The sequence below is a fragment of the Tamandua tetradactyla genome, chromosome 15 (genome assembly GCF_023851605.1).
Source record: "Tamandua tetradactyla isolate mTamTet1 chromosome 15, mTamTet1.pri, whole genome shotgun sequence".
Lineage (NCBI taxonomy): Eukaryota > Metazoa > Chordata > Mammalia > Pilosa > Myrmecophagidae > Tamandua > Tamandua tetradactyla.
In genome coordinates this window covers 75,222,135-75,243,596 of record NC_135341.1, presented here as the reverse complement: position 1 = coordinate 75,243,596, position 21,462 = coordinate 75,222,135, and the positions used below count along the sequence as shown (strand labels likewise).

Below are 21,462 nucleotides of genomic sequence, written 5' to 3'. Positions count from 1 at the left end.
TTCTTTTAAGCCTTTTAAGCCTTAAGCCTTGGAAATCATGGATTGCGTACTTCTCATGGCTTCTATACCTTGCAAAACTTCTCATTTAAAAAAAAAAAGGAGAAAGAAGTAAGGGAAAGTACATTCTGGTAGATATATCTCCCAAGATGATGATGATTTTGTCATTGTACATTGTGCATTGACAATGAATCAGGGAGAAGACCCCAATTACTCCTACTTGACTTGTTTGAGCATCAGTTTCTTGATAACTTCCATCATGGTTTCCTAATGAGTACGTTAACAATAGAGCTCTAGAGGTTATAGATCAGAAGGTATATATTCAGATTTCTCCTATCCTACATCCCACTCCCAGTTTCCAAAGAGTTTATCACTAATGTGAGATCATTCTGAAGCTTCATTTACTGTACCTTAACATACATGTTCAACTTTTTTCCATCTAATTTTTATATAAATGCCTCAGCAACAGTTAAATCACCTCCTAATTGAATTATCTGTAATACCTCACTCACTCTCTTATGTCACATGCCATGAGAGGAAATAAAGGGAGGAAGAAGGGAATAACCTGTATTTAGGAGAGGCCCATGGACAAACTTTGGAATATAAATGGACATGGATGCTGTTAAAATTTCAAGTAGAACTGTGAATGCAGAATTTTGTAGTGGAAAATTAAAAATTACTCGCAGTCATATAATAAATACTTCCATGTTTTGTTTCCTTTTTGCAGATTGTCTCCCAGAGAAAACTGTCCAAATCCTTGCTGAAGCATGGGAACACAGCAGGGAAATCCTCCATCACGGTAAGCTTCCCCTAAGCAGTGAGCTGCCTAGGAACCTAGATGGAGCTGGTTGGTCCAAATCAGATGAATGGGATGTAGACACTCTGATTATTAGGAGTTGGTGCCACAGCTATTGAACTACCCAGGCCACCTCTTTCCTTTTTCCTTCTTTCTTCTTCCCACCAATGGTATTTTGACTCTTCCAACTCTAGGATACACAGAAGAGAAAAAGGATTTGTACATGAGATCACTCACTTCGTATACTAAGACTTCAGCAACTACAGTACAGGTTTTAGTGAGGGAGAAAGATGGAGCTGTTGAACACAGAAAGAATCTGGAGTTGTCTGAGATTTTCAATCACAAAGATACCTTTCCCTGCCTCTCATTTCTTGAGAGAACTAAAAATTTGCTCTATTAGCATTTAATCCAACATTTGGTTTATTGCCTTAGGATTAAGGATCCCAGCATTTAAAACTCTCCAATAAAATAGAACTTTCTGCAATGATAGAAATGTTCTCTAATTTGCATTGCCCAATATGGTAGCTACTAGCTACTTGTAACTGTTTAAACAAATATAAATTATTTAAAAATTAATAAAATCAAACATTCACTTCCTTAGTCACTCTAGCCGCATATCAAGTGCTTCATGGTCACGTGTGACCAATGGCTACTATTTTGGACAGTGCAGATTACAGAACATTTCAATCCCATGAGAGAAGTTTCTACTGGGTAACACCAGGAGTATTTCTAAATAAGTTCCTAAATTTCAAATCGAACTCATGGTATTTGAAATTTTGACATCTTGTATTAGAGCCTTTAAGGCAGAGAACATGTTCCAGCCATTTAGCCCTGTGTGTGCAGATTGGGAGAGAGGGGGTGGAAAGGTAGAAAATACCAGGAGAATCTTAATTGCTAGGGAAAATCTTAAATTTCCAGGAGGAAACATTCTTTGAATATTCCATTTTGAGAGTGACTGATTCATTATAAAAAAAGCTGTTGGGCAGTGCAATGGTGGCTCAATGGCAGAATTCTTGCCTGCTATGTGGGAGATCCAGGTTTGATTCCCAGTGCCTGCCCATGCAAAAAAAAGCTGTTTTTTTTTAAGGAAAAAATTAAAAGCGGTGTCCAGCAGTGAAAGATTTAGCCATTCTTACAGGAACTTATCTGACTTTGTTGCTTGAATATTTTATATGACATTGTGGAAGCTTCACCTTGACTGCCAGGTTCAATTATGAATCAAGTGGTCTTTGAAGACCTCAATGGTGCTGTCAAAAGCCATGGGTCTAATAGTTCATTTCCAAAACCCACAAACCCAAACGAGCCTTGGAATGGTAGATCCAAGTATGAGATTTACTATGGATCTCTACCAGGTGGAATATGACTTCACTTGGTCATCCTTTCTCTAAGACATACTGGAGATTTTCTTCTTCCACATATCCCAAAGAATTGAGTTCTTCTTAAATTTAAAATATTTAGATACTCCTCTTACTCTTGCATACTTGAATCATAAGACTGGCTTTAGTGACTTCTGGGAAACACTTGAGGATGCATGCAAAATTTTCTAGGCCTAAGCAGATGGGGAAAATCATAACTTTCATCAGCTTTCCAAAGGCTTCTGTGACCACAATATAGTTAAGTACCACTTTTCAAATAAAATATAAGAGCTATGAAGGTGGTGAGGGTTGAAATAGGACCAAATGAAAAATAGGAAATAATGGTTTCTGGCTTACCAAGTATTCCTTAAGTTTTTATTGTATTCTTGGATTCATGTTCCTTACTTGTCTCTCTCTTTAGACAACTCTTTAGATTTAATATTAGGTGTAAAATAACTTAAATTTCCCAGAGGCTATTCTTAAGTACTTGGAACAGATGGACCTAACCCAGAATGGAACAGCTGAACTCAGACAGAACTGAGATAGAATTGAATTAAAGATCAGTGTCTCAACATGACAAATCCAAAAAGAGTGTTAACATGTTGTGATCCCTCGATGCCTAGTGAAGTTGCAATATTATTTATAATTATTTAACCTGTATGTGACTAGACTGGCCCCAGATTTTTTATCCTTTTCTCCTGACTTTTGCACCAATTTGTAGCCCAAGGTTTTTCAAGCCATCTCATTGGCTACTTAATATGGAAAAATGACTTATTATGAAAGAGGCTCTTGCTCAGTATTATCACAACTTATAACAAAATCCTTGCTTATGCAGTGTGCTAGTTTGAAACTATTATGTACCCCATAAAAGCCATGTCCTTTTAATCCATCTTGTGGGGGAAGACCTGTTATTGGGTGGGACCTTTTGATTAGGTTGTTTCCTTTGAGATATAGCCATACTTATTCAGGGTGGGTCTTAATCAGCTTGCAAGAGTCCTTCCAGAGAACCGAGAGAATTTAGAGAATCTAAGAAAGAAAACACCCAAGGAGCAGTCAGAAGGACCCACAGGAGCTGAAAGAGACATTTTGGAAACCAAACCAGAAGAGAAGGGCCATCAGACATTGTCATATGCCTTCCCACGTGACAGAAAAACCGCAGAAGTCATTGGCCTTTCTTGAGTGAAGGTATCCTCTTGTTGATGCCTTAATTTGGACATTTTCATAGACTTAGAGCTGTAAATTTGTAACCTAATAAAAGCCCTTTGTAAAAGCCAATCCATTTTGGGTATGTGGCATTCTGGCAGCATTAGCAAGTTGAAACAGGCAGTATTAGTACAACGTATAGCAAAATTCTTGTCAGGAATGCTCTGTTCTGTGGTGTCAAGGGCTTGAATCCTACTTTCATGTCTCTTTCTCCTTCCCTCTTTATCCCTTATCTTAGGAAGTCCAGGGAGGATCTTTTTAAAAACACAAAAATTAGGACATTTCCATGACAGCTATTGATTTGGAAATTATATAGAAACTAGTTTATCCCCATCCCTTAGTGGTCTGATTCAAACCATTCGAGAAATACTTGTTGCTATCCTCCTTTTTTGCTTCCCAAAGGAAAAGATTACATGTAATTATTTGTGGAAGTCCTACCCAATGCCTTGTGAACTTTGGAAACTCCTTCTCCAAATATATATCTCTTCCTCAAGCTTAGTCCCTATCTCTCCTGTTCTCGAGCTCAGCATAAATGAGATCTAGTTATATACTGCTCCCTATTCCAGGGAGTTCCCTTGTACACCTGGAAAGTCTGTGTCATGCCCACTAAGCAGGGCCCAAAGTTGTGGATGATCTCTTTGCTCTACCTCTGTCTTCATTGTTTTTGACCAAACGTAAGCTAAATTTTCTCTGGAGTGGTTTGGATAAATGATATGTTCTCTGTTGCAGCTGATGCATGACTTTTCATTTAGGTGATTGCTGAAGAATTATCTGGCAATGACGACTATGTTGAACTCGCATTCAACGCACGGAAATTGGATGACAAGGTAAGGTGTTTGGCATTAACCTTATTGAAGGAAGTAATAAAGCTAGCACACACAGTTTAATCAAATTTCCCCCTTAGCCATCTTTTCCTTTCAACCCACATTATTAAACAGATAAAGATTTCAGAAAAGTCTGCAAGGTAGGCCTTCCTCCAAGCTGAGAAGCAGTTTGTGAAAGTTGGGAGGGATAATAATTAAAATAGGACAACTTTATTATACCCTGACATCATTTGTTCCCCATTGTCACAGATCGGTGGTGCACAGGTAAGTATGATTTAATCCCATTACTAGGAATATATCAAGGGAAAGAGAAGACATGAGAAGTAAGAAGGGTGACATTTATTCAGCACCTATATATTTGCCAGGTACAGAGTTAAGAACTTTTCATGCATTATCACATTTAACCATTCTAATAACTCCATGAAACAGATACTATTAACACAGTTTTACAGATAGAGAAACAGATTCAAAGATCAAGTAGCTTGTCTAAGGTCATTCCATGTATTAGTCCAGATCCTCTAAGAGGCAGACAGGATTCAATGTGCACGGGATTTATAAGGGAAAATGTCTGTGTAGAGAGCACAGGGAGGAAGTCTGGGAAAACTGACAATTCATGGTGCAAGTCTGACCATGAGTGAAGTAGAGAGGGAATGAAGGTTGGGTAGAAGTGTCCTGGAATACAATGTAGTCTAAAGAAGTTTTGACAAGACCATTGAAGAGTTTTGGAGCCAGCTGTGGCCCTCAGAGGAATCCCATGCCTCCCAGGAACAGGCTTGCTTTAGTACCCTCTGAGCACTCAGTCATTGGCCTCTAGTGTAAATGCAGGGCTGGACTTCAGAGCACAGCATCTGGGGCCCTTGATCAAGTACACTGTCTATAGTTGGAAGTCTGCAAGGTACATTTACCTGATAATCTGTGGTAAAAGGGAAGGTCCAAGGTCAGTCTGACTCCCATCAGTAATCTTCCTATTATACTTCGAAACTTCCATCTAACTAAAGGCCATGTTACTCTTTTGTATACAGAAAAAGTTCTGCAATCCCCATCCCTTAAAAAAAAAGTGTCCTTCACAACTTACCCTATGATAGCTATGATTCCCCACCACCCATATCCTTAAGTCAAAAACCCCATCAGTCTGCCCACAAATGTAATCACATAGGATCACATTTTCATAGATTAAAACCAAGGAATTGGAGATTTTTGGATGTGGCACCACTTTTTAAAGCAATGAACTTATAGGCATTAGGGTGAAAAGGTAAAGCAATTTGTCATGCGACTGTCTAATAGCCAAATGCTGCAGCTTATAACTTGGCATATCTTGTTGTTTTTATCTAAAATGAAAACTCAACCCATTATGTTTTTATTTTTTCACTCTTTTATGTATTCACTTATTGACTCATACATCATTCATGTATCAAAAGCTTTCATTGATGTATCAAAACTTTCTTGGCTGCTTGTATGCATGATATGCTGGGAAAAGGACAGACTTTAAACCACTTACAACCTGGAATTAACCATCTAAGTGAGATGTAAATTTAAACAATAAATGATATAAAAATACTTATAACCATGATAGGATGTGATGATAAGTACAATAATAGATATATAAACAGAGAGCTCTGGAAAGGATAATTCATTTTGCCAGGGGACACCAGAAAAGACTTTATCCTTATAAAATAATTATATTTGGCCTGAGTAGACTATATGAAACTTTCACAAACTTCTACCTTTTAACATTACCATGCACTAAATGCTGGAAACTAGAGTGTACCTTGAAATCAGTTGGGTATGCGCTTTTCACCCTCACCTCCTTGTTAGGTTCGAAAAAGGCTGGGAGATAAGCTGATCAAAAGTGAAGAAATTTATGGTGGGAGGCTGAAGTCAGACTCCAGCCTGCTGGGGAGAACAGTGAAGGATCTTTTATATCTGGGGGACTGAGTGGGGAGATAAGTGACGCCAGGTATGGGTGGGTGAGGGAGTAGGCAATTCTTCAATGGCAGAGTTTAAAAGTTAAATGCTTCTGTAGTCATGCAGGGTTGTAACTGCTGGAGGGAAGAAATTGAGTAAAGGGGTTGTCATAGGAATGCAGCTGCATGAGGGTGGGCATTGGGTCAGAAGGTTATTGCAGGAATGCAGCTGCTATAGGACAGGTATACAGTCATTATGGAACTGCTGTGTGGGAATATCCGTTAAGGGCTAGTCACATCATGAGGGAAGGGGTCTTGCCTAACACTCCTCTTGGGTATTGATGATCTTTCTTCCCTATCAGCTCCCCAAGTTTCAGAAGAATTCACCAAACTGTCTTGCAGTATCTTCTCTGTTGCCATTATAAGCCATCGGGTCAATGTGGGGAAGTTTTATGCTACTCACTTAATGGCTTATAATGGCTTTTCTCCACTTAGTTGTCTCTTAAGTACCTGTAATTTGTCCTCTATGTAATTTTGTTACAACGCAAGGATGTTTGAGGGTTTGTTAGTGGATACTTTGGCTCCAAGGTTTTGAACAATTTCCCTTCAGTCAAATGAAGACTTGCCCACAGAACTGAAAGAGCCCGACCAAGGCACTTGATATTGTTCTAAGTGACCATTCCTACCCTTAAATGTACCAGTTGTCCAGTGCCGTGTCATTGTTGAGCCTCATGCCTCAGAGCTAGCTTAGACTCCAGATCCTTGATGGGGGAACGGCTAGGTCACACTGTAGAAAAGCATGTAGACAGTACACATTGTGCTGGCCATCTTTGGAAATAGTCTGCCACAATATTTTTGTGATGGAGCCAGAATAATTCAGTACACTTATTTCACGTACTAGCCAAAAAATAGTTAACAGAGTTCCTCAAGGAGAACCTCTTTCTAGCTTTCAGCATTAAATGATCTTGTAGCTATCTGCATATTAGCAGTTGAGCTTATATATCTAGTAATTGAAAAAATATATGTCATATCTAAAAGCCACAATAAGATAAAGCTCTTAATTTTTTAAACTTTGTTAATGAGTATCATGTAGGAACTGATTTCTATAACACAGGAAAACTGCAGTATGAATATGTGGGGAAAACATGCTATATCCAACTCAGACAATGATTATAGGTAATCTGAATTCCAGTCCCTTTGAATAACTCAGGTAACTCCCAGGTACCCAGATATCTCAGGTAGAAAGCCACTGGTTTAATCCAACTCCCTTCTTTTATAGATGAGAATTTTGAAGTTCAGAAATATGAAATGACTTACTAAAGGCCATACTCACACACACACACACACACACACACACACACACAAACATACTAACTAACATACACATATGTACCAGCAGTGACAGAGAGGGATTCAGTCAGGTTGCCTGATTAAAATCTAAATCTTCTCTCAGTGCAGAAAGTTAATGGATTAGAAATTGGATTGGTCTTAGGACATGGGAGACTTGATAATGTTCTCTTGTATTTTGAGAAATAGGAATCCAAGAAGGGAGATGAGGGTGTCCCGTAGGACAGCAGTACTCAAAGTCAGTCCAAGAAACCTGAAGGTCTCTGAGGTCCCCAAGACCCTTTCAGGGGAGCCATGAGGTTAAAACTCATAAGAATACTAAGGAATTATTTTGTTTTTTCACTCTCATTCTCGCCCAAGTGTACTGTGTAGTTTTCGAGAGGCTACATGATGTATGATATCACAACACATTAAATACAGAAGCAGATAAGAATATTCTGCTGCCTTCTATTAAGACAATTATGCCATTTTTCTCATTATTAATATTTACTTTGGAAGATATAATTATTTTCCTTTAAAAATGCTATTTATTTTATGATATAGTGGATTTATTTTAATTATTTTTAAATGAATCCACACGAATATTTTGAAAACGTTTTACTTTATAATATGTAAATATTGATAGCTATAACCCACCAAAATAAAAACTCTCTGTGGTACTCAATAATTTTTAAAAGTGTAAAGGACTAAACAGACCAAAAAGTTTGAGACCAAAAGTCATAGGGCATATGAGGAACCACTAAATACATTTACACACTGCAGTGATAGAGAAATGTCCTGTTCCTTTTGACAGGAATAGTCATTTTAACTTGCCTTCCCAATGCTGTCTAACAGGCCAGCAACTTTCTACCTAAGATGGAAATCCAGAAACTCCTTGAAATCTGAGAGGCAATCTTCATTGAGAGCTAGTACATAAATTGTTTTTCAAGAAATAACCTACTTATCTAATGCTAATGTATTCCACTTAGCCAAGAGATACACTTTCTAACTTCCAAAACATTTTTATAATATTATTAGTTAGTCAGCAACTAATCTAACGAGTAGGTAGTGATATGCATGTAAAAATCACTTTGAAAGATTCAAGCTGACAGAGTCTCCACCCTTTCTTGAAAAAGTATTCATGTCATTTCTCATACCGGTGGACTCCAGATTTGTAATAATAATCACGATAGACTGAAGTTTTAGTGTTCCTATGATGCTGGTTTAATGGGATGCTATATAAGAAGGGTTAACAAATGTTTTCTATAAAGGGCCAGGATAGTAAACATTTTAGGTTTTGCAGGCCATGTGGTCTCTGCCACAACTACCCAACTCGGCTTTTGAAGTAGGAAAACAGAGAGGCAATTCTTAAGTGAATGAGTATGGCTGTGAGCCAATAAAACTTTACTTACAAAAACAGGCAGTGGGTCAGATTTGGCCTGCACACCAAAGTTTGCCAGCCCCTACTCTAAAGCAGTGTAAAAACCCTACCTGCTGTGCTGTGATTTTACTATGATCAAAATGCGCCTGCCTGGGAACTATAATATGTTCTGCCTTACTGATGGCAAGGAAGAATTATTGATTGAAAAAAAAATAGCTGCCTGTGTTTGAATGGATCTACTTCTGGATATTTTGCTTTGTTAGCTATATATACATATATAACTAATTCTGTCAGTACTACACTGTCTTAGTTAACCTACCTCTATTGTAGGTCTTAAAATTGGGTAGCGTACCATACTGGTGGTAACGAGAGGGAGGAGTAAGGGGTATGGGATGTTTTTGAGTTTTCTTTTTTCTTTTAATTTTGTTTTCTGGGGTGATGCAAATGTTCGAGAAATGATCATGGTGATGAATATACAACTATATGATGATATTGTGAACCTCTGATTGTACACTTTGGGTGGATTAAGTAGTGTGTGAAGATATCTCAATAAAAATATACCAAATATACCAAAATTAAAACAAAAATTATTTTTATTATTGAGCATCTACAATGTACTAGATGTCTAATTTACATAATCCCCAAAACTCATAATCATGTCTGCAAAAGTGGATATTATTATTATTCCCAATTTATAGATGAACCATAGTGCAATTAAACAGTTTTCCCAGTCATAGAGTTAGTAAGCAATACAAACTCTTCTAGTCTGTATTCTATATTCAAGATCACTGTCATGGACATGTGCTGCTTCCTTTTCTATTACAAACCTCAGTTGATTGTTTATCACCCTCCTACTTAACTAAATTCTTTCATACTTGTCAAGTCAAATGGCCACCAAGTAATTAAAAATTTCCCCATTGCTAAACTTAGCTGAAATGCCTAATTCATTACATCTTCATTGCACCGAATTTCCCCAAGGGCCACCAAGGGCCATTTTACTGCTGATGGTCAAGCAAAGAAAGCTGAAAATCCCAGATGTGCTCAACTGACCATACAGTAAGACTCAAGAATTGTTTTTAAAGCTACAAATTCTAGCTGTATGCTTACAGTTTTCATGAGTTCATTATGAGTTGTTTTATTTTCAGCAATCAGATGCTTTCTTAATAGTAAGCATCCCTGACATCTTTATAGTGCTTTATAAATTGTCCTCACGCATTCTCCCTTCTATTGACAATAATGGTAACAGCCAACATTTTTTGAACGCTTACCACGTGACTGCTGGACTCAACCCCCCTCAGATATCAGCTCCTCTGGTCCTCCTAAAGTGTTACTCTCTCCATGTGCAGAGGAAAGAACTGGGACTGGAAGAAATTAAATATCATGCCCAAGATCATCAGATTATATGTGGTAGAGTAGGATTTGAAAACAATCCTAAAGCCATTATGCTATATATTAGACTTTCAGTTACTTGAAGACAGAGACTATATCTGATCTCTCTTTATGTCTACCCTGGTCCCGAATCTCTAGTGATGTCCTCCCACAACAATTCTCTCCTAACCCTAGATAGTATTTTTTAAAATGTGAAACAAAATAGAAAACGCATTGAAAATTCTACCAAATGAGAGGAATAGGGTACTAAAATATATATGGGGAATGAGTACAAATATGTGTAAAAAGAAAAAGAAAGGTTGGGGGGAGGGAGGAAGGAGTGAATGAATGTTTAGCTTCTTGAGAAAGATTTTCTAAAATGCTGTTGATGGCTGTGGAGTTAGGGGTGGGATTATGGACTAGTTTTTCCTTCTTTCTATTTTTCTCTATTTTATATTTTTAATAAAGATGGAATACCTTTATGATAACAAAAGTAAAATATTATCAGTAAAAAGAAAAAAGCCATAGAGTTCCAACAGCACAGTTAGCAGTTTCTAAGTACAATTCACAAATAAGTCCCCTGAGGGCCCAACAATCCCTTCAAGGAGGCAGAGCATGAAGCTACTAGAGAAATAATCCAGGGGCCCATAGGAACAAGCCAATGTGACCCACATTCAAAGAGAAGGGAGGGGAGAAGGAGGCTCCACTTTTTAAGATGAGTGTTAGGACAGAAATAGGCCTGAGCAGCAAATACAGACAGGTGGGAATTAACTAGATATGTTTCTGAGAGGAAGCGGGGCCCGTTTTGGACAAGGTTTGTGGGAGAGGTGTAGCAGTGAGAGCTGCCACCGTGGGTTTGTGACAAATGAAGGGTGGTAACCTGACACCTTCAGAAATAGAGTGAAAGGATATATGTCAGATCTGGGAAGGAAGAGGATATTGTGGAGCACCATGCCGGTACCTGGTTGAATGGTGAGGACAGCAAAGGGGAAGATAAAGCCCCCACCTACCATCTCTCCTTTCTCATTTATCCGAAGTTGCTAGGCTTATATTCTTAACTGCAGAGTCAATCATGTTTCCCTGTTCAAAGTCCTTCAGTGGCTTCCCACTGCCTCACCAGGCAAGCAGAGAGACATCACATGAGCATTTGCGTCTCTAGACATCATGGAGTTGACTTTGCCAGCACTGTCTCCAATTCCTCCCCTACACATCCTTAGGCTGCAGCCAAATGAAGCTCCTTGGTGTCCTCCTCACCTGTACCAGTCGGAGTTCCATGCAGTGTCGGTCAGGGTTCCACCCAGAAAGCATACAGCCGTTTGGATCTATCTATAGCTATCTCTCTCTATCTCTCTCTCTTTCTATCTATCTATTTAATCTAGCTATCTCTCTATTTCTCTATATTTTAAGAGATTTATTAATCTGTTTAATAAGTAATAAGTTTTACTAATAAAACTGTTAATTATTCTTGCCTGCCATGCCGGAGACCCGGGTTTGATTCCTGGTGCCTGCCCATGCAAAAAAAACCAAAATTGTTTATTATTGAAACAATTTGTTCATTTCAAGGAATCTGCTCTCATGATTGTTTGGACTTGCAAGTCCTAGATCAGTAGAACAGGCTGACAGGCTAGAAACTCTTGGGTGAGAGCTGAAGCTGCAATCCATAGGTCCACAGGGAGAATTTCTTCTTCCTCAGACAAACCTGTTTTTGCTCATAAAACCTTTAAACTGGTTGGATTATGCCCACCTGAATTATTAATCTCACATATTGTATATTTGTCAGTGTTACCCCAAGAAGCAGAATTGACAGGCTGTGTGTGTGTGTAATAATATAAGATTTTAAAAATAGGAATTGGCTCACTTGACAATGGGGATTGACAAGTCTGAATTCCATTGGGCAGACTGCAACTTGGGAACTCCAGTGAAGATTTCAATAATTTCCCCACTAGAAGCTGGTTTGCTGAAGTAGAGATAGAAATTCTTCTTTCTGATTGCTGAAATCATCAGCTCTCCCTTTAAAGACTTCCACTGATTGAATGAGACTTCTCTCATTGCTGAAGGCAATCTCCTTTGTTGATTGTAGATGCTATCAGCCACAGATGGAATCAACCAACTAATGATTTAAATCGATACCCACACTGTAATAATCAGGCTACTGGTTGCTTGACCAAACAATAGGAAGTTGTGCCGAGAGTAGCCAAGTTGACACATGAACTTAGCTATCACATCTCCTTTACTTAAAGTCAACTGTTTGTATATGTTAACCACAACTACAAAATGCTTTCATAGAAACACCTAGATTAGTGTTTAATTGAATAACTGGAAACTGTAACATAGCCAAGTTGACACATGAAACTACCACACACACCTCATTCAGGCTAATTCCTCCTTAAAAATAGCTTCCTTACAACCTTCTTTCCAGTCAAAATTCACCAACTCCCACTCTTCTCTAAAGAGTCTTTGTGCTTTTGTTTGTTTTCACTTAGCCTTGAGTTATGCTTTTTTTATGGGCTTGTTTTACCACCAGGGTATTTGGTACTTTGAAAGACCAAGACTGGATTCTTTCCCTCCTTGAATCTTAACATCAAGTTCAAAGACTATATGATCAGAATATGCTCTGCAAATATTTTGTTGAGCTGAAGATTAGGGTGGCTGGTAGAGATATTGACAGTAAGGAAGTAGAGGCCAAACAATGTACAAAGGGAAATGATGAGTTTGATTCCAGGCTTCTTAGTTTTAGGGGATGAAAATTGACATGTAAGGATAATATCAACTTAAATCTGCTTTGCTGGAATCTATATGTCTGAAAAATAATATCTGACAAAATATATAATGTTTGGGATAAATAAAGCTATTGCTCAGACATTCATTTATTCATTTTGGATTTGTTTATTCATTCAATAAACACTATGTGTTAGTAAAATCTAGACAAAATGGAAATGATAAATACAAAGGAAATAAGACATAGTTTCTACTTTCTTAGAGTTTATAATCTACGGAATAAAACAAGGGTGTAGATAGGTTCTGCTTCTAGTGAGGACTTGTTTCCCACTGAAAACAATTAAAAAACTGGATAAAATACGAGGTGAAAAGACTTGAGGGGCCAAGAAATTGGAGAACAGAGAAAAGCATTGAAGTAATTCAGCCATTCTACACAGATTTTCCACTCAAGGCTGATTCCTAAAACACAGGTTACAGAAGCTGAGGCGCCTCTGAGAAAATAGCTACTATGGAGCAGAGTAATTGAGCAGAATGTTTCGTGGTCTCATGGGACTAGAGAAGCAAAACTGGAGTTCAGGACTACTGAGAGAACCAGGGTTTGAAGTTCAAGAAGCTTCAGAGAAAGGAAGTCCAACAATGAGTGGCTTTATTTTTTCAAGGTATTCACTAATTAGCAAATAGCAGCAGAGAGAAAAGGAACAAAAACTAGAGCCAATGGATTATGGAGATAAATAGAGCCTTTGAGAGTCGTACAAATAAAAATTGGCATTGAGAGCTTGTCAAGAAGGAGCAGTGCTCATAAATACTTAGGCTATCAGTTGGAACTCTTTAAAGACTATGCTCAAGGAATAATGGAATCCGAAATAGATTAGGCCTTTAAACGCTTATGAAGAAACCCAGCCTCTAAATAGCTCAATCCTGATTGAATTCAGTTGACTGCCCCATTATAACTGCTTGCCAGAAAATACTCATGTAAAGCCTTTATAATCTTTCTCACACAGTGTCTGGTATTTAACAAAAAGTTATCAAGCATACCAAGAGGCAGGGCCAAGGAAAAGACACTAGAAACAGACCCATGGGTGATCCAGATATTGCCATCAAATATAGCCTTTATAATAACTAATTAAAATATATCAGGCAGTAAATATACTGCTCTCAAAGAATTGGCTTTTGAATTGATCTTTGAAGAATACCTTAGATTCCAACCCATCAAGTACTTATTTCTCAAGGACTTGGAGTTCAGATGCAGCTCGTTTGAGCCATGGCTCAAACATAGGAATGAAGGTGTTGTGAACCATCACAACAGAGAAGGTGTTGTGAACCATCAAAGGGAAAGAGAATTTGGTAGATCTGAGCAGTTATCCAGGGAATGGTGGCTTCCCCATGTGGCCAACAGGAAATCAAGGAGATTGTACATTGATTAAATATTCCTGATTGATCAGGGCTGGATTAAATGTGGGGGGAAAATCTCATTGTTTTTCATCTATTTTAGGATTTCTTCAGTAAATCTGACCCATTTCTGGAAATTTTTCGTATGAATGATGATGCAACTCAACAGCTTGTGCACCGAACTGAGGTGAGAAGAGTCATCTTCAGCTATGCCATCTTGCCTCCTAAGAGAATGAATTGATCTACATTGAGAAAACCCTTTCTTTGTATCTGTAGATATGTACTTAGACCTGTACTCAAGAGGGCCCTATCATTTTTAGCTTTTTGTTCTCACCTTAGATATTAAAAAACCCTCTCTAATCCCTATTTCCCATTCTCAATCTTCAATATAGATAGATAACAATTCGTTAATAGGAAAAATCTAAACACTAATTAACATTTACTGAAGGTTACTATGTGGCAAGCCTTGTACTAAGTGATTTATATGTACAAAGTGACCTTATATTTTTATATTATTTTATTTACTTCTAACAATAATCACTTGACGTGGTTAATTTGTTCTCATTTTACAATTGAAGAAACTGAACTTTAAGGAAATAAGTTTGCTTTCCCAGGTCTCATAGTTAGAAAGGCAGGTGGAGCTGAGGTTTGAATTGAGGTTGTTTGACCCTGAGATTCACCATAATTTGGGAAGCCTACCTGCCTAGCCAGGGAAAGCGCATATACTGGACTTATGTCAGGCCTATATCGTATGAACAGGTCCCTGTCTCAGCAGCCGCTAGGTCTCCCTGTATCTCCCTCACTTCCCTCCTCCTCCTACTCCATGTGGCTCTGAACCACATCTCTCACTACCTTGGGAACCCCCACCCCCACACAACAACCAAGCCCTATCTCCAGTTTTTATTTTATTTCCAAGTTAAGTCCAAGAGGGATTCTGTGAGGGTGGAGAGGGTATCGATAAGGAGGAAGACAGGTGATGGTGATAAGGAGGAAGACAGGTGATGGTGATGATTGACATGGAGCTGCGAGAATATCTTGTATTTACATAGCCAGTAGTAGAGTAAAGGAAGGAGGAATCTTTGTGGCTTCTATATTTCTCTATTACTCAGTAGATACAAAATAAATACCAAGCAATAATGTTCTCTTGGGGGAAAACACATACACAATCACACACATGCAGACACACACAAATGTTCATTTCAGAGGAAATTCTTAAAGTTTTTATTCAGTATTGCATTTCTCAAATCTGTTGCCATGAAACATCTTAATTTCTAAGGATGTTCATTTAAGATTGAGAAATTAAAATTAACCCAAACAATTTTATCTAACTTTCATTATCATCATCATTAATCATTCCTAGTGTATCAGGAGACAAGACCACGGTACCCAGAAACATTATTTTTCTACCTCAGTGCTTTAAAAAAAAATTAATAATGATTCCATGATCCAATTAATAATTTACAGTTATATTAAAGAGTTCAGAAGAGGTAATTATTTATAAAGTAATTACATTGTATAGAGAATTAATTGTTTTTGCAGTGCTAATTTCTCCTAACTAAATATCAGAATAAAAATTAATATAACAATTTCATTTAACTTCATTTGTATGTATGTCCCCTGGAGCAGTAGTTCTCAAACTTCAGCATTTATCAGTATCACTCAGACAGATGGCCTACCTCCAGAGGTGCTGTCAGTAGGTTTGGGGTGCAGCCTGAGAAATTGTGTTGCTAACAAGTTTCCAGTAGTTGAAGTTCCTTCTGGTCCATGGACCACGCTTTGGGAATCCCACCCCCCACCCCCCACCCCCAAAGTACACAGAGCAGAATGCTAGACACAAAACAGGCACTCATATATTCTAAAGCAAATTGAGTTATCTGAATCACAGTGATGGCAAGATAAGACCGTATTCATTTGGACTCACAGGAAAATTTTAACTAAATCTATGACTAGTAAGCTTTACTATATTTTAGACTTAGTTCGTGCCACTAGAAGATATGTCCTATTCTGCCTTTCTAGATATTCTAATTGAAATGGTGATGACCTAGTGAAAATATGCCTTGAGGATTTTTCTTCTAGAATCTTCTCTTCTGACTTCACAAATCTGATTCAACTCAAAATCACAGATGAGCAAACACCATTCACTTGTTTAGCAGTAGAATTGTCCTGCCACCTCTGCCTCTCAGGCCCCCCAACCCCACCAACAGTCTTTACCTCTGCTGACCCCAATTGAGGCAAATTTCATGGTCCTGTGGAAGTGAAGGTCCTTTGTCAAAATCCAGGAGCAGCCCCACCTCCTTAATTCCACCCACTTTTGATATATAGGGGATCATTCCCATTATCCACATACTGGATGATATTTCTGTCATTATTCATGAAACTCCAGCCAGGCCAGGGACCACAGGAGTTCTGCCCATTATGACCTGCTTAGTGAGCACCCTTAAATGATTTGCTACTCCAGCTTTTCATGAAGGTACCTGCTCTGGACAATTGTCCTTTTCATAAGTATCACAATGGCTTGTTAAACAGCTTTCATGTTGCAGTATGATGTCAAATATTTCCTCTCCACGACCACCACTTCTCTCTTTCTTTTCTCAGGTTGTGATGAATAACTTAAGCCCAGCCTGGAAATCATTCAAAGTATCAGTAAATTCTCTATGCAGTGGAGACCCAGATCGCCGGCTGAAGGTCAGAAATCTATCTATGTCTGAGAAATGCAATGCTTTATGTAGTTAACCTTCTTTTTCTTCACGTGAATATTGTCAAACTAAAACTTTCTGTGCCATTTACCCAACTCTCTCACCTGTTATGTCCTGATGGAAGAAACAGAGGTGTTTCTTCTGCTAGAGCCATGGAAGCTCATGATATAGTCCAAAATAAATCCCAGTTATGTTAAGAAATAAAGCCCATAGCTTCTCAGAGACAAAACTTGGAAATAAGTTGAGTATACTTGGAAGTTATTAAAAACACAAATATTACTCTGTTGATTATTTGTTGCATGACAGACTACACCAAAACTTAGTAGTTTAAAACAACCATTTATGTTAGCATATGTTTCTATGCACTGGAAAATTAGGCTGAGCTCATCTGAGTGATTTTGCTGTTGGGTGTGCTTGGACTTCCTCATGATTTTGTGGTCAGCTACTGGTAAGTAGGGGAGCTCTGCTTTGGGGGATTGGCCGCCTATCATCTGGAATGATGGGGTTGGTTAGGCCATAAGTCTCTCATCATCCAGCAGGCTAACTTGGACTTCCACAACCGTGGCCTTAGAGTTCTGAGAAAGCAAGAACAGAAGCTGAAAGGCCTCTTGAGGACTAGGCTCAGAACTCAGATGGCATTACTTCCTGCACATTCTATTAGTCACAGCACATCATGGAGCCAGCCCAGATTCAAGGGATAAGGAGATGGATTCCACCTCTTGATGGGAGGAGCTGCCAGGTATTATGGCCAGTTTTGCAATCTACCAAAAAATCTTTCTGAGCACCATGGGTATATAGAAGTTAGGGGGAAAAGACACATTGTGAAGGCCATGAATCACCAAGGAAGTTAACTGGCTAAATGTCAGAAGTTAACTGCAGAAGGCATTCCCTATGGTCCATGGTCTAGTCTTTCCTCTACCTTGGAAGTCCAGAAGTCCCATGATATCAGAGTTGATTTTATTCTGGTAAAATTCAAGGTGTCTAAGTAAAATCACAGGAGATTGGTGTCTAAACCAAAAGGCCAATTGATGAGTGTTCACAGAGAACACACAGTTGAGGCAAACTTGGACCATCATCTTTACCATGGCATTTTCTCCCTGTGGGTTAACCACAGGGAAGCCAGTTGTCAGAAGGGTGCTATGATAGCCTAAAGCAGAACTAAAGATGCTGGTTAACTGAGATGGTTAATGGTTTCATGAAGATTCTGAAAGCCTGGGGCATCCACCTCCACTATATTTATATATGGAATATATATCCACCAGGCAGACTAAATATTCATGTTGATCTTTCAGGGCGCCCAATCTCCTGGAAGTGTTAGATGGGTACCACAAATGTTTGTCTCTGTGACATTACATTTTCTTCATTTTTTTACCCCCAAACCTTCTTCTGAAGGATACTGTCCTTCTTGTCAGTGCTGTCAATCAGGTTAGGGTCCTGTCTGGTTGGTTTAGGAAGCTCTTTAAGGTGATTTTGTATAGCTCCGCTTGGACCCATTGAGTATGGACTTTGTGGTTTAACTCTCAGCAGACATGCTTACACCCATGTTCTTAAGTTGCAACTCAGAGTTGTCCCATCATATCTTCTGGAAGAGCCAAAATATGTCAAGCCCCAAAGTCCACTGGAAACTGTCTTTCATGCCAAAATCAAGACTCCTTGCTATTTGGACCTTCTTTTAATGCACTTATACAGTGCTGCTGAGCAGAGAATGGCCAAAAGCTACAGCTTCAGGCATGGGTCAGCTACTTCTGCCTGTACTCTGAAGCAGCACCATCCCAATCCTCTTGAGCCACAGATCAACTTTGTTTAGGGAGTTATTACATGAATTAAAGGAGAGGGATCTAAAATTGAATTTTTAAAAATGCTGAAAAGGAGCACACTGTGGACTTTTGAGTGCTCTGCGCTCAGTAAAGGAATAAGCGGGAGAGAGACGGGACCAGAAAAGATAGGATTTCTCAACAGTTTCACTCTCGGTATTTGGATTTTGTTGTGTAGGGGCTGTCCTGTGCATTGTAGGATGTTTAGCTGCATCCCTCGCCTTTCTACCCATTAGTTGCCAGTTACAACCCCCAGTTGTGACAGCCAAAAGTGCATGCAGACATTGCCAAATGTTCCCTGGAGGGTAAAATCACCCCTGATTAAAAACCCCAGTAATTCTTAAATATAGAATGCATCAAATCACCTGGAGGGCTTGTTAAAACAGATCGCTGGGCCTCAGTGCCAGAGGTTCTGATTCAGTAGGTCTGGAATTTGCTTTTCTAATAAGTTCCCAGGTGATGCTGATGCTACTGGTCTCTAGTGGACACTTTAGGAACCCCTGGTATAGATGTTTGCTCCTTTATAGCACTTCCATGGTTTAATGCCCTCATCCCACTCTCCACCAACCTGTCTCCCTCTGCCATTTTTCCCCAGCACTGCATTCATACTTATTCTGTGCTTAGCCTTTGGGCTTTTGCCCAGGCTGGTCTCTCTGCATGGGATGCCACCCTATTCCTCTGCTTTGGCTGCAGGACATGAAACTTTCCATTGGGTCCCTTAAATATCCCTCCACTTGCAGTAAACCTTCCCTGCCTTCCTCAGTGCCGAGTGGAGTGCCCCACAGCTCCTTACATTCACCCATCAGAATACTTCTCAGTAGGTTTTTAAACAACCTGTTTACATCTGTCTCAACAGCTGATTTGCTCCTTTGGGTTCGCCCCTTCAAGGTAGGGACCGTGTTTTGTTCAATATGCGCCTGGGTATCTAGTACAGTGACTGTTTCTAACAGTAATGGATAGAGGAGTGAGGGAAACAGGGGTGTCTGAGCTTTATTGTTGGGGGAGGGCTGCCCCTCCACTGTGCAGGAGTTTACTAGGCCACAAAATTAATATTGTCACTCACCTACTCACAAACCAAATGCAGCTTTTCTAAAAAAGCAGGACAAACTTCCTGTATTGTCCTTTATTTGTATTGATTATTTTGTTCCAAAGGCTGCTGTGAAATTCTTGTATTTCCCTAGCCAGCTTTCCCAAAAAAAGAATGGCATTATATTGGCAGGCAGCAACTCTGTCAATGAGGAGGTCATTCTTCCCTGAATTAAAAAGGAAAAAAAAAAAAAACACCTTATTATTAGAAAGTGAATTTTTTAAAAAACCCTCTGCCAGGGTGCGATTTAAAGTCTTGACAGAAATGCCACTATTGGATCTTTCTTTCAATGAGACTTGATATCTTTAATTCCCATTTATTCAGAATCCACACAAAATACTAAGTACAAAGAACCAGCTTTTTCTTTTGGTTTTATTTATTTATTCTGTACTCCCCCTTTATGGAAAAAAAAAAAAACGTTTAATTGTTCCAATAAGACTTTTCCAGAAGTTGATTTTTTAAATTTTATTATAGATATTTTCGAACATACATAAAAGTAGAAAGTTGTTAAGCCCCACACTCCTCACACGGCTTGTTTCATCTACTCGCCACCTATTTCTGACTCATCCATTAGGCATCCCCAGCACTCCTTCAAAACTTTTAAGGAGCCTACAAAAAATTTTAAAGTCAGGAGTAAAAAATGAATTTTAGGATTGAATAAAATGTTTTAATTTTTTTCTCACATCCGAAAACAATAACATTTGTAGGGTCCTCAAAAACCTATGAAGAGGGGTGCACAGATGGTTCAGTAGTAGAATGCTCACCTGCCATGCAGGAGACCCGGGTTCGATTCCTGGCCCATGCACCCCAAAAATAAAAAAAAACTAAAAACAAACCAAAAAAAAAACACAAAAAAGAAAAACAACAATAACAACAAAAACCTATGAAGATGGGAGGGAGACATGAATACAAAAGTACCTAGGGTCACTGAAGGCCATCACACGGCCCTGTCCCAAGCATCATATCATTTCATCCCAAAATAATTCAATATATATCACTTAAGTATAAGGAGATGGAAACATATCCAAAAATCATTACCAAACCTAAGAATATTAGCTATATACTTCCTTAACATTGTCGAATATTCTGTCACTATTCAAATTTCCTGATTATCTCATTTCTTAAACATTAGTGTTTCATTTTTTTCAAATTAGGATCTAAACAAGAACCAAAATTGCATTTAACTAAGATACTTGTCTCTGAAGTCTCTTTTAATCTGTAGTCCCCTTCTCTCCTTTTTTTTTTTCTTTTGACTTACTTATTGGAGAAACCAGATTGGTTTATCCTATAGCATTTCTCACATTTCTGTATTCCTTGTAAAGTGGTAGTTGGGACTTGATCAGATTTGGCATCTGTTTTCTGGCACAAATTCTTCATAGATGATGGTCCTTTCTTTTGTTATCAGTCATTAATGAACCTTAGCTAGATCCATTATTTCATTAGGATTTCAAAAATAGTAATTTTATAATTCTATCATCCCTTTATTTCTTATTTGGAGTTTTCTAGAAAGAAACATTTTCCCTTCAACTTTCTAACAACTACTTAGGTTTCCTGGGGTATAGTTTTTACAGGAAAGGCAGTAAAAAATGCTTTATTTTTTCCTT

General features: G+C 38.5%; 1 protein-coding gene and 1 long non-coding RNA gene across 18 annotated transcripts in view; one reads left to right on the top strand and one right to left on the bottom strand.

Moving 5' to 3' along the window:
- The window catches only part of CPNE4 (copine 4), a 694,898-nt gene that overhangs the window by 563,950 nt on the left and 109,486 nt on the right, over window positions 1-21,462 (top strand). For all 17 annotated transcript variants that reach the window (XM_077130114.1, XM_077130123.1, XM_077130116.1 and 14 more), the window contains 4 exons: window positions 725-796; window positions 4,104-4,178; window positions 14,365-14,448; window positions 16,857-16,946. In XM_077130114.1, the coding sequence (XP_076986229.1) occupies window positions 725-796; window positions 4,104-4,178; window positions 14,365-14,448; window positions 16,857-16,946 (321 nt within the window). The remainder of the gene's footprint in view (window positions 1-724; window positions 797-4,103; window positions 4,179-14,364; window positions 14,449-16,856; window positions 16,947-21,462) is intronic.
- On the bottom strand, window positions 586-16,743 carry LOC143657579 (uncharacterized). The gene is made up of 3 exons (XR_013162905.1): window positions 16,473-16,743; window positions 10,055-10,147; window positions 586-983 (listed from the first exon to the last, which is right to left on the bottom strand). It is a non-coding gene; the product is annotated as an uncharacterized LOC143657579 (long non-coding RNA).